This window comes from Bombina bombina, chromosome 8 (genome assembly GCF_027579735.1).
Source record: "Bombina bombina isolate aBomBom1 chromosome 8, aBomBom1.pri, whole genome shotgun sequence".
Classification (NCBI taxonomy): domain Eukaryota; kingdom Metazoa; phylum Chordata; class Amphibia; order Anura; family Bombinatoridae; genus Bombina; species Bombina bombina.
In genome coordinates, this window is record NC_069506.1 from 308,807,018 (window position 1) to 308,824,908 (window position 17,891).

The window sequence follows — 17,891 nt, forward strand, 5'->3', positions numbered from 1 at the left end:
TCTCCTAGAGTGATCTGCGTGTAATGTGGCAAAGAGATGTACTTTATCTGGCAGAAAGCCGAAATGTCACATTTATACACCCAAGACACAGACACACAGCTCTGCACAAAAAGCGAAATATCTTCTAAAATAGATGTATTTGTGTCAGCCATAAAGGGGCAGATGACATTGGAAGACCACGAATGGATCCAGTGTGATTGATAAAGTATACCTTAGGTTTTATCTTCTTGAAATGCATTTATGGGATAAGAAAATACAATTTATTATCTGAAAACCTTTTGCAAAATGGCTGTCACTTGCTGTGAAAATGTAGCAATTTAAAGTGGGTCGAATATGCCTTTTTTTTTTTTTACAGTAGAGGAAGATCATCAGGTGCACAAAAAGGGCGGACAACTTGCACTTTAGACATCAGAGTTATTTTGTTGCCAGTGGAGTTGACATAAAAGGACTCATAGAAAGGAGAGAGACATATTTAGAAATATCAAACTTTATTGACACATCACAGGATTACAACCATCTGACTGCCCTGGCTTAAAAATGTTTACAAATGCCATGAAACATGCAGCAATCTGACTGTGTCTCCGTGTGCTAACACTGAACTTGCACTGGCCTTCTAGGGTCTGAAAAAGAATAAAATAAACAAAATGTTTACACCTCAACTGATTCATTGTACTGAGTATTGTATTAATGATGCCCCAAGCTGCAGTGTATTGCACCACTTAGACTTGATTGGCTTGAAATCAGAAGAATATTGCACCACTGACTCCTGATCTTACTTATCTGTTGACAATTGACAGCTGACTGGGTTAGGATAACTGCAGAGGATTGCACCACTGGACCTTAACCTAACTACCAACCCATGACTTAGCCAGAGTCAGGCAGCACATTAAAGCTAACTCCTAGATATTTTTGCAGAGCATTGCAACATTAAGGGGTAGATTTATTAAATGTCAGACGGACATGATCCGCTGTAACAGATCATGTACGCTGACATTGCTAAATGCCGACAGCATACGCGGTTGGCATTTATCATGATTGCACAAGCATTTCTTGTGAAATGCTTGTGCAATGCAATGCAATGCACACGGCCGCTAGCAGGGAGTGTCAATCATCGTATCTGATCGGGATGATTGCTGTCTGCCACCTCAAAGGCGGATGAGTTAAGGAGCTTTGTTTCTGGCGAGCCTGAAGGCTCGTGCGGAAAAAGCAGCATACGCAGTTTAATAAATCTAGCCCTAAGTCTTAATTCAGTTAGGGATAAGTGCAGAAAATTCAAAGCTGAGTTCTGATCTCGCTGCAGATAAACATACTTTTTTATTAACCCCTTACCTCACTGCATAAAGCTGAAGAGCATTAGATTCTCCAACTCTAGTGAGTTGCAGACAATTAACAATCTGCTGACATACGGCCTGATATTCAAAACCTCGCTGCTCAGGGAGATAATCTAAGTCTCGTCACTAGTCCCTTAAAACAATTTTAAACACAAATGTTATCTTGAGACTTGTATGTTGCTATGTATTGTTCTTTATGTGATACAGAGACTTCTACATTACAAGGTCTTAAAAAAAATCCCACAGATATTGTGTGACTTCTCTCCATGTCGGCAATGTTTTGAATATCAGGCCCTAAGTGAGAGCTCAGTTGTAAGTAAAGGTATGCAGTGCATGGCACAACTAAGCATTCATATTGTGTAGGGTCTGCAGAACATTCATTTTCTTATTCCAGATCTGATTAGAGCTCTGCAGAGCATTACATCCCTTTCCTATAATCAGGCTGTACTGCATTAGGCCTCTGGCATTTTGGTGGTTTTTGTGCAGGGCAGTACACAACAGTTACCTGGTTAGACATTTTCACAGAACTGAGACACTGATCTACAGAGTGTTGCACCACTAAACGCAAACTCACTAGGGTTCTGCAGAGCATTGCATGACTCCCAATAGCCTCTGAAACACATAGAACACTGCACTAATGAAGCTAATGGCTTGAGATCCACAGAACATCTCATAAGTTATCTCAGGATTGGTTAGAGATATACCGACCATTAAATGTCTGATTAAACCATGGGTAGGCTAAAAACTTAGACACTAAACCACTGGCTTCCTATGGGTAAATAAAATATTATTTTACAACTGGATTTAGATTGGGTAGAAGACTTACAGAGCTTTGCATAAAGGTACAACTCTTCAAAAGAATTACAGCATATTGCACTCTGTCTCCTCCACTAACTAGCGACCTGCAGAGTAATGTACCACTCAGTGCTGACCCTACAAAAGACCTACTGAGTACTGTACCACCCAGTCCAGACCCTGCAAAAGACCCACAGAGTACTGTACCACTCAATCCCGACCCTACAAAAGACACACAGAGTATTGTACCACTCAATCCTGACCCTACAAAATTCCTACAGAGTATAGTGCCACTCAGTCCAGACCCTACAAAAGACCTACAGAGTATTGTACCACTCAGCCCTGACCCTGCAAAGACCTGCAGAGTATTGTACCACCCAGTCATGACCCTAAAAAGATCTGTAGAGCACTGTACCTCTCATTCCTGACCCTACAAAAGACCCACATAATACCGTAACACTCAGTACTGACCCTACAAAAGTCCTGCAGAGTACTGTAGAACTCAGTACTGATCCTACAAAAGTCCTGCAGAGTACTTTAGAACTCACCCCTGACCCTACAAAAGTCCTACAGAGTTTTGTACCACCCAGTCATGACCCTACAAAGACCTGCAGAGTATTTTACCACTCATTCCTAACCCTACAAAGACCTGCAGAGTATTGTACCACCCATTATGGACCCTGCTTTGAACCTGAAGACTACTGTACCACTCAGTCCTGACCCTGCTACATACCTGAAGAGTATTGTACCACTTAGTCCTGACCCTGCTACAGACCTGCAGAGTACTGTACCACTCAGTCCTGATTTACGGCAGACCTATAGTGTACTCTATTACACAATCCTGACCTTGCTACATACCTGAAGACTACTGTACCACTCAGTCCTAACCCTGCTACAGACATGCAGAGCACTGTATCACTCATTCTTCACTCTCATATAGACCTGCAGAGCACTGTATCACTCATTATTCTACCTGTTACAGACCTGCAGAGCACTATATCACTCATTATTCACTCTGATATAAACCTGCAGAGCACTGTATCACTCATTCTTCACTCTCATATAGACCTGCAGAGCACTGTATCACTCATTATTCTACCTGTTACAGACCTGCAGAGCACTATATCACTCATTATTCACTCTGATATAAACCTGTAGAGCACTGTATCACTCATTCTTCGACCAGTTACAGACCTGCAGAGCACTGTATCACTCATTCTTCGACCAGTTACAGACCTGCAGAGCACTGTATCACTCATTCTTCACTAACATATAAACCTGCAGAGCACTGTATCACTCATTCTTCACTAACATATAAACCTGCAGAGCACTATATCACTCATTATTCACTCTGATATAAACCTGCAGAGCACTGTATCACTCATTCTTCACTCTGATATAAACCTGCAGAGCACTGTATCACTCATTTTTCACTCTGCTAAAGACCTGCAGAGCACTGTATCACGCATTCTTCACTCTGCTAAAGACCTGCAGAGCACTGTATCACTCATTCTTCACTCTGATACAGACCTGCAGAGCACTGTATCACTCATTCTACACTCTGATACAGACCTGCAGAGCACTTTATTACTCATTCTTCACCCTGCAAGAGACATACAGAGCACTGTATCACTGATTTCACCTCCACACAGACCTGCAGAGCACTGCATGACATTCTTTACCTTCACACAGACCTTCAAAGCACTGTATCACTCATTCTTCACTCTTATATTGACTTGAAGAGCACTGAATCCCTCATTCTTCACTCTCATATAGACCTGCAGAGCACTGTATCACTCATTCTTCACTCTGATATAGACCTGCAGAGCACTGTATCACTCATTCTTCACTCTCATATAGATCTGCAGAGCACTGTATCACTCATTCTTCACCTTCAAACAGACCTGCAGAGCACTGTATCACTCATTCTTCACCTTCACACAGACCTGCAGAGCACTGTATCACTCATTCTTCACCCTCACACAGACCTGCAGAGCACTGTATCACTCATTCTTCACTCTGCTAAAGACCTGCAGAGCCCTGTATCACTCATTCTTCACTCTCATATAGATCTGCAGAGCACTGTATCACGCATTCTTCACTCTCATATAGATCTGCAGAGCACTGTATCACGCATTCTTTACTCTCATATAGATCTGCAGAGCACTGTATTACTCATTCTTCACTCTCATATAGATCTGCAGAGCACTACTGTATCACTCATTGTTCACTTTCACACAGACCTGCAGGGCACTGTATCATTCATTCTTTACTCTGATATAGACCTGCAGAGCCCTGTATCATTCATTCTTCACTCTCATATAGATCTGCAGAGAACTGTATCACTCATTCTTTACTCTCATATAGATCTGCAGAGCACTACTGTATCACTCATTGTTCACTTTCACACAGACCTGCAGGGCACTGTATCATTCATTCTTTACTCTGATATAGACCTGCAGAGCACTTTATCACTCATTCTTCACTCTCATATAGATCTGCAGAGCACTACTGTATCACTCATTGTTCACTTTCACACAGACCTGCAGAGCACTGTATCACTCATTCTTCACCCTCACACAGACCTGCAGAGCACTGTATCACTCATTCTACACTCTGCTAAAGACCCGCAGAGCCCTGTATCACTCATTCTTCACTCTCATATAGATCTACAGAGCCCTGCATCACTCATTCTTTACTCTCATATAGATCTGCAGAGCACTGTATCACTCATTCTACACTCTGCTAAAGACCTGCAGAGCCCTGTATCACGCATTCTTTACACTCATATAGACCTGCAGAGCACTGTATCACTCATTCTTCGACCAGTTACAGACCTGCAGAGCACTGTATCACTCATTCTTCACTAACATATAAACCTGCAGAGCACTGTATCACTCATTCTTCACTAACATATAAACCTGCAGAGCACTATATCACTCATTATTCACTCTGATATAAACCTGCAGAGCACTGTATCACTCATTCTTCACTCTGATATAAACCTGCAGAGCACTGTATCACTCATTTTTCACTCTGCTAAAGACCTGCAGAGCACTGTATCACGCATTCTTCACTCTGCTAAAGACCTGCAGAGCACTGTATCACTCATTCTTCACTCTGATACAGACCTGCAGAGCACTGTATCACTCATTCTACACTCTGATACAGACCTGCAGAGCACTTTATTACTCATTCTTCACCCTGCAAGAGACATACAGAGCACTGTATCACTGATTTCACCTCCACACAGACCTGCAGAGCACTGCATGACATTCTTTACCTTCACACAGACCTTCAAAGCACTGTATCACTCATTCTTCACTCTTATATTGACTTGAAGAGCACTGAATCCCTCATTCTTCACTCTCATATAGACCTGCAGAGCACTGTATCACTCATTCTTCACTCTGATATAGACCTGCAGAGCACTGTATCACTCATTCTTCACTCTCATATAGATCTGCAGAGCACTGTATCACTCATTCTTCACCTTCAAACAGACCTGCAGAGCACTGTATCACTCATTCTTCACCTTCACACAGACCTGCAGAGCACTGTATCACTCATTCTTCACCCTCACACAGACCTGCAGAGCACTGTATCACTCATTCTTCACTCTGCTAAAGACCTGCAGAGCCCTGTATCACTCATTCTTCACTCTCATATAGATCTGCAGAGCACTGTATCACGCATTCTTCACTCTCATATAGATCTGCAGAGCACTGTATCACGCATTCTTTACTCTCATATAGATCTGCAGAGCACTGTATTACTCATTCTTCACTCTCATATAGATCTGCAGAGCACTACTGTATCACTCATTGTTCACTTTCACACAGACCTGCAGGGCACTGTATCATTCATTCTTTACTCTGATATAGACCTGCAGAGCCCTGTATCATTCATTCTTCACTCTCATATAGATCTGCAGAGAACTGTATCACTCATTCTTTACTCTCATATAGATCTGCAGAGCACTACTGTATCACTCATTGTTCACTTTCACACAGACCTGCAGGGCACTGTATCATTCATTCTTTACTCTGATATAGACCTGCAGAGCACTTTATCACTCATTCTTCACTCTCATATAGATCTGCAGAGCACTACTGTATCACTCATTGTTCACTTTCACACAGACCTGCAGAGCACTGTATCACTCATTCTTCACCCTCACACAGACCTGCAGAGCACTGTATCACTCATTCTACACTCTGCTAAAGACCCGCAGAGCCCTGTATCACTCATTCTTCACTCTCATATAGATCTGCAGAGCCCTGCATCACTCATTCTTTACTCTCATATAGATCTGCAGAGCACTGTATCACTCATTCTACACTCTGCTAAAGACCTGCAGAGCCCTGTATCACGCATTCTTTACACTCATATAGACCTGCAGAGCCCTGTATCACTCATTCTTTACTCTCATATAGATCTGCAGAGCACTGTATTACTCATTCTTCACTCTCATATAGATCTGCAGAGCACTACTGTATCACTCATTGTTCACTTTCACACAGACCTGCAGGGCACTGTATCATTCATTCTTTACTCTGATATAGACCTGCAGAGCACCGTATCACTCATTCTTCACTCTCATATAGATCTGCAGAGCACTGTATCACTCATTCTTCACTCTGATATAGACCTGCAGAGCACTGCATCACTCATTCTTCACTCTCATATAGACCTGCAGAGCACTTCTATCACGCATTCTTCACTCTGATATAGACCTGCAGAGCACTGTATCACTCATTCTTCACTCTCATATAGACCTGCAGAGCACTGTATCACTCATTCTTCACTCTCATATAGACCTGCAGAGCACTGTATCACTCATTCTTCACTCTCATATAGATCTGCAGAGCACTGTATCACTCATTCTTCACCTTCACACAGACCTGCAGAGCACTGTATCACTCATTCTTCACCCTCACACAGCGCTGCAGAGCACTGTATCACTCATTCTTCACTCTCATATAGATCTGCATAGCACCGTATCACTCATTCTTCACTCTGCTAAAGACCTGCAGAACCCTCTATCACTCATTCTTCACTCTGATATAGACCTGCAGAGCACTGTATCACTCATTCTTTACTCTCATATAGACCTGCAGAGCACTGTATCACTCATTCTTCACTCTGATATAGACCTGCAGAGCACTGTATCACTCATTCTTCACTCTGCTAAAGACATGCAGAGCCCTGTATCATTCATTCTTCACTTTGATATAGACCTGCAGAGCACTGTATCACTCATTCTTTACTCTCATATAGACCTGCAGAGAACTGTATCACTCATACTTCACTCTCATATAGATCTGTAGAGCACTGTATCACTCATTGCTCACCTTCACACAGACCTGCAGAGCACTGTATCATTTATTCCCCACCTTCACAAACCTGCAGATAACTGTATCACTCATTTTTTACCTTCACACAGACCTGCAGAGCACTGTATCACTCATTTGTCACTTTCACACAGACCTGCAGAACACTGAATCACTCATTCTTCACCCTCACACAGACCTGCAGAGCCCTGTATCACTAAATATTCACCATCACACAGACCTGTAGAGCACTGTATCACTCATTCATCACCCTCAAATAGACCTGCAGAGCACTGTATCACTCATTCATCCCCCCACAGACTTGGAGAGCACGGCTTCACTCATTCTTCACCCTCACACATAGCTGCAGAGCATTGTATCACTCATTCTTCACCTTCACACTGACCTGCAGAGCACTGTATCACTCATTCTTCACCCTCACACAGACCTGCAGAGCACTGTATCACTCATTTTCACCCTCACACAGACCTGCAGAGCACTGTATCACGCATTCTTCACCTTCACAGACCTGCAGAGCACTGTACCACTCATTCCTCATCCTCACACAGACCTACAGAGCACTGTATCTCTCATTCTTCACCCTCACACAGACCTGCAGAGCACAGTATCACTCATTCTTCACCATCACAGAGACCTGCAGAGCACAGTATCACTCATCCACTCAAACAGACCTGCAGAACACTGTATCACTCATTCCTCACCTTCACACAGAGATGCAGAGCACTGTATCACTCATTCCTCACTCTCACAGACCTACAGAGCACTGTATTGCTCATTCTTGACCCTTACACAGACCTGCAGAGCACTGTATCACTCATTCTTCACCCTCACACTGACCTGCAGAGCACTGTATCACTCATTTATCACCCTCACAGACCTGCAGAGCACTGTATCACTCATTCTTCACCCTCACACAGACCTGCAGAGCACTGCATCACTCATTCTTCACCCTCTTACAAACCTGCAGACGAGCACTGTATCACTCATTCATCACACTGTTACAGACCTGCAGAGCTCTGTATCACTCATTCTCACCCTCACACAGACCTGCAGAGCTTTGTATCACTCATTCTCCATCCTCCCACAGACCTTCAGAGCACTGTATCACTCATTCTTCACCTTCACACAGACCTGCAGAGCACTGTATCACTCATTCTCCATCCTTCCACAGACCTGCAGAGCCCTGTATCACTAATTCTTCACCCTCACACAGACCTGCAGAGCACTGTATGACTCATTCTTCACCCTCACACAGCGCTGCAGAGCACTGCATGACTCATTCTTCACCCTGCTAGAGACCTGCAGAGCACTGATTTACTCATTCTTCACCCTGTTACAGACCTGCAGAGCACTGTATCACTCATTCTTCACCTTTACGCAGACCTGCAGAGCACTGTATCACTAATTCTTCAGCCTCACAAAGACCCGCAGAGCACTGTATCACTCATTCTTCATCCTCACACAAACCTGCAGAGCACTGTATCCCTCATTCATCACCCTCACAAAGACCTGTAGAGCATTGTATCACTCATTGATCACCCTCACAAAGACCTTCAGAGCACTGCATGACTCATTCTTCACCCTGCTAGAGACCTGCAGCACTGTATCACTCATTCTGCACCTTCACACAGACCTGCAGAGCACTGTATTACTCATTCTTCACCCTCACACAGACCTGCAGAGCACTGTATCACTCATTCTTCACCCTCACATAGACCTGCAGAGCCCTGTATCACTCATTCTTCACCTTCACACAGACCTGCAGAGCACTGCATCACTTATTCTTCACCCTGTTACAGACCTGTAGAGCACTGTATCACTCATTCTTCACCTTCGCACAGACTTGCAGAGCACTGTATCACTTATTCTTAACCCTCACACAGACCTGCAGAGCACTGTATCACTCATTTTTCACCCTGACACAGACCTGCAGAGCACTGTATCACTAATTCTTCACCTTCACACAGACCTGCAGAGCACTACATGACTCATTTTTCACCCTGCTAGACCTGCAGAGCACTGCATCACTCAATATTCACCCTTATACAGACCTGCAGAGCACTATATCACTCATTGTTCACCCTCACACAGACCTGCAAAGCACGGCATCATTAATTATTCAACTTCACACAGACCTGCAGAGCACTGCATCACTCATTCTTCACCCTCGCACAAATCTGCAGAGCACTGTATCGCTCATTCTTCACTTTCACACAGACCTGCAGAGCACTGTATCACTCATTCTTCACCTTTACACAGACCTGCAGAGCACTGTATCACTAATACTTCACCCTCACAAAGACCTGCAGAGCACTGTATCACTCATTCATCACCCTCACACAGACCTGCAGAGCCCTGTATCACTCATTCATCACCCTCACAAAGACCTGTAGAGCATTGTATCACTCATTGATCACCCTCACAAAGACCTTCAGAGCACTGCATGACTCATTCTTCACCCTGCTAGAGACCTGCAGAGCACTGTATCACTCATTCTGCACCTTCACACAGACCTGCAGAGCACTGTATCACTCATTCTTTACCCTCACACAGACCTGCAGAGCACTGTATCACTCATTCTTTACCCTCACACAGACCTGCAGAGCACTGTATTACTCATTCTTCACCCCCACACAGACCTGCAGAGCACTGTATCACTCATTCTTCACCCTCACATAGACCTGCAGAGCACTGCATCACTTATTCTTCACCCTGTTACAGACCTGTAGAGCACTGTATCACTCATTCTTCACCTTCGCACAGACTTGCAGAGCACTGTATCACTCATTTTTCACCCTGACACAGACCTGCAGAGCACTGTATCACTCATTTTTCACCCTGACACAGACCTGCAGAGCACTGTATCACTAATTCTTCACCTTCACACAGACCTGCAGAGCACTACATGACTCATTTTTCACCCTGCTAGACCTGCAGAGCACTGAATCACTCAATATTCACCCTTATACAGACCTGCAGAGCACTATATCACTCATTGTTCACCCTCACACAGACCTGCATAGCACGGCATCACTAATTATTCAACTTCAAACAGACCTGCAGAGCACTGCATCACTCATTCTTCACCTTCACACAGACCTGCAGAGCACTGTATCACTCATTCTTCACTCTCACACAGAGCTGCAGAGCACTGTATCACTTATTCATCACCCTCACACAGACCTGCAGAGCACAGTATCACTCATTCTTCACCCTCACACAGACCTGCAGAGCACTGTATCACTCATTCCTCACCTTCACATACACCTGCAGAGCACTGTATTACTCATTCTTCACCCTCACACAGACCTGCAGAGCACAGTATCACTCATTCTTCACTCTCACACAGAGCTGCAGAGCACTGTATCACTTATTCATCACCCTCACACAGACCTGCAGAGCACAGTATCACTCATTCTTCACCCTCACACAGACCTGCAGAGCACTGTATCACTCATTCCTCACCTTCACATACACCTGCAGAGCACTGTATTACTCATTCTTCACCCTCACACAGACCTGCAGAGCACTGTATAACTCATTCTTCACCCTCACACAGACCTGCAGAGCCCTGTATCACTCATTCTTCACCCTCACACAGACCTGCAGAGCACTGTATCACTCATTCTTCACCCTCACACAGACCTGCAGAGCCCTGTATCACTCATTCTTCACCCTGACACAGACCTGCAGAGCACTGTATCACTAATTCTTCACCTTCACACAGACCTGCAGAGCACTACATGACTCATTTTTCACCCTGCTAGACCTGCAGAGCACTGAATCACTCAATATTCACCCTTATACAGACCTGCATAGCACGGCATCACTAATTATTCAACTTCAAACAGACCTGCAGAGCACTGCATCACTCATTCTTCACCCTCGCACAAATCTGCAGAGCACTGTATCACTCATTCTTCACCCTCACACAGACCTGCAGAGCACTGTATCACTCATTCTTCACCCTCAAACAGACCTGCAAAGTACTGTATCACTCATTCTTCACCCTCACACAGACCTGCAGAGCACTGTATCACTCATTCTTCACCCTCACACAGACCTGCAAAGTACTGTATCACTCATTCTTCACCATCACACAGACCTGCAGAGCACTGTATCACTCATTCCTCACCTTCACATACACCTGCAGAGCACTGTATCACTCATTCTTCACCCTCACACAGACCTGCAGAGCACTGTATCACTCATTCTTCACCCTCACACAGACCTGCAGAGCACTGTATCACTCATTCTTCACCCTCACACAGACCTGCAGAGCACTGTATCACTCATTCTTTACCCTCACACAGACCTGCAGAGCCCTGTATCACTCATTCTTCACCCTCACACAGACCTGCAGAGCACTGTATCACTCATTCTTCACCATCACACAGACCTGCAGAGCACTTTATTACTCCTCATTCTTCACCCTCACACAGACCTACAGAGCCCTGTATCACTCATTCTTCACCATCACACAGACCTGCAGAGCACTGTATCACTCATTCTTCACCCTCACACAGACCTGCAGAGCACTGTATCACTTATTCATCACCCTCACACAGACCTGCAGAGCCCTGTATCACTCATTCTTCACCCTCACACAGACCTGCAGAGCACTGTATCACTCATTCTTCACCCTCACACAGACCTGCAGAGCACTGTATCACTCATTCTTTACCATCACATACACCTGCAGAGCATTGTATCACTCATTCTTCACCCTCACACAGACCTGCAGAGCACTGTATCCCTCATTTTTCACCATCACACAGACATGCAGAGCACTGTATCACTCATTCTTCACCCTCACACAGACCTGCAGAGCACTGTATCACTCATTCTTTACCATCACATACACCTGCAGAGCACTTTATTACTCCTCATTCTTTACCATCACACAGACCTGCAGAGCACTGTATCACTCATTCTTTACCATCACACAGACCTGCAGAGCACTGTATCACTCATTCTTCACCATCACACAGACCTGCAGAGCACTGTATCACTCATTCTTCACCATCACACAGACCTGCAGAGCCCTGTATCACTCATTCTTTACCATCACACAGATCTTTAGAGCACTGTATCACTCATTCATCACCCTCACACAGATCTTTAGAGCACTTTATTACTCCTCATTCATCACCCTCACACAGATCTTTAGAGCACTGTATCACTCATTCTTTACCCTCACACAGACCTGCAGAGCACTGTATCACTTTACTGCTGTTTCACTTGACAGCAGAACAGACATACACAGAGTACTGTACCACCCATGTCTTATGTGGCTAGAGCTTAGCTGTGCATTGTGTCATTTCTTATCCTACTACAGATTTACACAGCACTATATCACTTATTACTAACCTGTCTAGATACCTGAATAGCACTGTGCTGCTTCTGCCTCACTTGTCTTGAAACCTGCACACTTATCAGTATCTTGTCACAAACTGCTGACATTTTATGACACAAACCCATCAGTGTATTTAGTTTTACATTCCACCAGTGCTATGGTAGTTACAAGTAACTGTTTTGAATTACAATCTGGGTCCTAAAGGGTTATTTAAGTATGCAGTGCGCTACCTTGCTGGTCTTCTGTTCCCTTTGCCTAGAGATACAATGGATCATCTATTAATATTTAGCTGTGCTGCTCTGCGTGTTTTTGCCAGTGTCTGGCTTTTATTAAGCTTACACTACATGAATGGTAAGAGGTGAGATGAAAGTGAGTATCTGATGAGAACAAGTGTAAGTCACTGAATCACTGTAAAACCTACAGACATCTCTTTATACTCCATGTCGGCAACACAAACATCAGCCCGATGCATATAAAGTATTTAGCCCACAGATTCTTATACGTCAGACCAATTATTATACGCAGACCTACTGTATAGCTTTGTCAGAATTTTCAAGTACTTTAATCTTTTTATGCTATATCTACTAGTACATCTCAATAACAAATTTTAGAAACTCATCTTGGGACATAAAAATACAGAACTTTTTTTTTATCCTGGGGGGGGGGGGCTTTAAATGATAACCTTTCCATTCATCTACCCAGATATGGTTTATGTAGTATGTTTATTTCCGGTTATTGAACTGTACAACTGTACAACAAATAAAACAAGTGTGCAATACAATATGACAACTTTCTTAAAAAAAGAAAATTATGTGACCAAGATAAACTTCCATGTGACCTACTGGAGGAAGAGGGATCTGGGGAGGGCTAGTGTCCCAGATAGCAATGAAAATGAGACAATTGTGTTTTGAGTAAAGATCCACAAGGTGCTTTAGTGGTTGAAGTAAAGGAACCTACAGCCAACATCATAAAAGGTGATTCCATAGATGCCAATGTGTTGGTAAGAAGGTGGTTGGAAGTCCAGAAGGGTATGTGTTTTTTTTACGAGAGGACAAGGAGGATTCAATATTTGTATAAGAAAAGACAAATGGGTACTTGGGAAAGCTCAGGGCTGGTAGATGTTTCCAAAAGGTTTCCAATAGAGCCGCTTACTGATAAAGAACTTATATCATCCTGCAGTCTGAATATTTCCTGCAGTTCCTGTAAAATTACCCACATGCCATTGATTGTAATCCCTTTTATTTGGCACCCAACAGCCAAGCATAGAGAGAATATGAATGTTAATTTCCTTTATTCACTGTCTCTTTTGTAAAAAGGTGAGGAATCCACTTGCCCTAATTTCTTCCTCTTGCATCCATAAAGACCTGGCGAGAATCACACAGGGGTTTACGAAGACACCAATACAAGTAAACCAACCCCAATGCTCCCCCGGGCTCTGTTTCTCTGATTTTCTTTTTGCTGTAAGTATTGAAATGGTCAGGAATAGGTGAAAAAGACAGATGATTTCTGTTCCACTGTAGAATTTATATCATGTAACAGACAAAAGCCCGAGGGAGTGTGGGGTATGGGGATAAAGTAGCCCCCTTCAGAGTATGTGAAGTAATTTCTGATGGGGTGGGGGAAGAGGGACAATCCACCCATAGCTTCTAACATCACTGAGCATCCCCCACCTCCTTGTCTTCTTCTTCATCAAAACTTGGTGAGGGAATAGAGAATGGAACACCAGAGACAGGTGGCGGTTAGAGCTGCTGAAGATGAACTGCTTCGATTTTGCACAGCTCCCGGCCCTGCTGAGAGAAAGATTTTATTAGCAATGAAACTCAATAATCTCAAGAAGATACAGCACCAGCACAGTTCTTACAAAGGAACCTCAGAAATAGGGACTAGGCCTACAATGCCTTGAGGGAATATGAAAAGGTTAAGGAGACAGACATATTTTCAGATTAAAGAAACACCTGAACAAAGGAATAGCTACAGAAACTAGATAGAAGTATACTTTGGGGACTTAAGTAAAATAAGCTATTTGCTAAAAGTGTACTGGAGCCATAATAGAACCTCCCAGTAGCTCAATGAAGACAAAATAGTTAGGTAATTGAAAAATGGAAATAGGTAATGGAATCAAAGACTCCTTACAACTACTTGCTTATTGGGCTTATTCATGTGTGTAAAAATGAAGCGTGAACTACAAAACAAGTTACCTGCCAAGGAAAACAGTTACAATATTTTAGATAGTGTTTACTTTGTAAAAGCTTTTGCCAGATTCCAAAAAATGATTTGCTTTCAGATTAAAGGGACATGAAACAGATTTTTTTTTCCTTAAATATCCAGACAGAGCATTTAATTTAAAACAACTTTCTAATTTACTTCTATTATCAAATTGTATTTGTTCTCTTGGTATGTTTGGTTGAAAAGCACTGATGTATGCTTAGGAGCCGGTGTTCTGTCAAAACAAGCTACCCTTTAGCACTGCGCATGCACTATTTGATGTCACCACGTTCCAAAATTGTATCACAAATATCTTTGGAATCCTGTGACCTCAGACAGCTCATGCAGAGTTATTATAGGGTAGCTTTTCTTACGGGGGAGAAATTTGTCAAGCTATGCCTCTGTGACTGTTTGCTTACCCGCATGAGCAGTCAAAGAGGTAGCTTGTTCTGACAAATATTTTCATTTGTTATACAATGACAAATCATGAATGGGATTTGCTGCAATTATTTAAAAAAAAATATATATTGAAGGGAGCAGTGTGACTGTTATCCCTTTGTAATGAAATTCTCTTTATTTTTTTTCCAGCAAACAGTCACAGAGGCATAGCTTGAGGAATTTATCCACCATCAGAAAAAGCTACCCTATAACTCCACATGCGCTGTCTGTGGTGACAACATTCCAAAGCTATTTGTGATACAGATGTGGAATACGCAATGTCAAATAGCGCATGCGCTGTATGGCAGCAGTTTTGCAAGAATGTCATTCATTTCTAAGAGCACTAGATGGCAGCGCTATTTCCTGCCATGTAGTGCTCCAGACAATTACCTAGGTACGTCTTCAACAAAGAATATCATGGGAACAAAGCAAATTTGATAATAGAAGTAAATTGTAATTTGTTTTAAACTTATATACTCTGGGGCCTATTTATCAAGCCGTCAACCGCAAATACGCTAGAATTCCGCTGCGTAATTGTGGCGAGCCTGATTCCCCTTATTTATCAAACCCTACAGACCGGCAAAAGTAGAATTTTGTGACATAACATACGATCCGCCGGTCAAAGTCCGACACAGATCGATGCTTACGTCATTACAGATGTTCCGAATGCAAATTCAGCACTATCTGACTACTTTTGCAAGTTAACAAATTTCTACCAGGTACGCCCAGCACTATTCCAGCCCTGCGTACCTGGTTTTCAATCTGCCGCCCTGGAGGCGGCGGATGCCATAGGAATCAAAGGGAGTCTGAAAGCAGCGAAAGCTCATGTTCGCTGCTGCCCGATTTCCCATTGATTCCTATGGGAGAATAAAGTTACGCTTACACCAAACACCCTAACATATACACCGAGTCTAAACACCCCTAATCTGCTGCCCCGACACCGCCGCCACCTACATTATACTTATTAACCTCTAATCTGCCCCCCCCCACACCGCCACCACCTACATTATGTTATTAACCCCTAATCTGCCCCCCCTACACTGCCGCTACCTACATTATGTTATTAACCCCTAATCTGGGCCCCCATACACCGCCGCCACCTAAATAACACTTATTAACCCCTAATCTGCTGTCCCCAACGTCGCCACCACTATATTAAATTTATTAACCCCTAAACCTAAGTCTAACCCTAACACTCCCTAACAAATCTAATTTAAATAAATATAAATAAAAGTACTACCATTAACTACATTATTCCTATTTAAAACTAAATATTTACCTATAAAATAAACCCTAAGATAGCTACAATATAACTAATAGTTACATTGTAGCCATTTTAGGGTTTATTTCTATTTTACAGGCAAGTTTGTATTTATTTTAACTAGGTAGAATAGTTATTAAATAGTTATTAACTATTTAATAACTACCTAGCTAAAATAAATACAAAAGTACCTGTAAAATAAAATCTAACCTAAGTTACAATTAGATACAACACTACACTATAATTAAATAAATTAACTAAATTAAATACAATTAACTAAATTAAATACAATAACCTAATTTAACTAAATTATCTAAAGTACAAAAACCCCCCACTAAATTACAGAAAATAATAAACAAATTACAGAAATTTAAACTAATTACACCTAATCGAATAGCCCTATCAAAATAAAAAAGCCCCCCTAAAATAAAAAAAAACCCTAGCCTAAACTAAACTACCTAGCCTACTAACTAAAAAAAACTAAGCTCCCCATTGCCCTGAAAAGGGCATTTGGGTGGGCATTGCCCTTAAAAGGGCAGTTAGCTCTTTTGCAGCCCAAAGCCCTAACCTAAAAATAAAACCCACCCAATACACCCTTAAAAAAACCTAACAGTAAACCCCTGAAGATCGACTTACTGGGAGACGTCTTCATCCAAGCCGGGCAGAAGTGGTCCTCCAGACGGGCAGAAGTCTTCATCCAAACCAGGCAGAAGTAGTCCTCCAGACGGCAGAAGTCTTCATCCAGGCGGCATCTTCTATCTTAATCCATCCGGCACAGAGCGAATCCATCTTCAAGACATCCAACGCAGAGCATCCTCTTCGGCCAACTACTACCCGACGAATGAAGGTTCCTTTAAGTGACGTCATCCAAGATGGCGTCCCTTAGATTCCGATTGGCTGATAGAATTCTATCAGCCAATCGGAATTAAGGTATAAAAATCCTATTGGCTGATGCAATCAGCCAATAGGATTGAACTTCGATCCTATTGGCTGATTGGAACAGCCAATAGAATGCGAGCTCAATCCTATTGGCTGTTCCAATCAGCCAATAGGATTGAAGTTCAATCCTATTGGCTGATTGCATCTACTACCAATAGCCCTTAAAAGGGCTTTTTGCGGGGCATTGCCCCAAAGTAATCAGCTCTTTTACC

General features: G+C 42.9%; 1 protein-coding gene across 1 annotated transcript in view; it reads right to left on the minus strand.

Moving 5' to 3' along the window:
- Window positions 1-471: 471 nt before the first annotated feature.
- LOC128639233 (opioid-binding protein/cell adhesion molecule-like) overlaps window positions 472-17,891 on the minus strand; it is a 621,299-nt gene continuing 603,879 nt past the window's right edge. Inside the window, exon 7 of the mRNA XM_053691508.1 lies at window positions 472-14,623. Within this exon, the coding sequence (XP_053547483.1) occupies window positions 14,526-14,623 (98 nt within the window). The 3' untranslated portion in view covers window positions 472-14,525. The remainder of the gene's footprint in view (window positions 14,624-17,891) is intronic.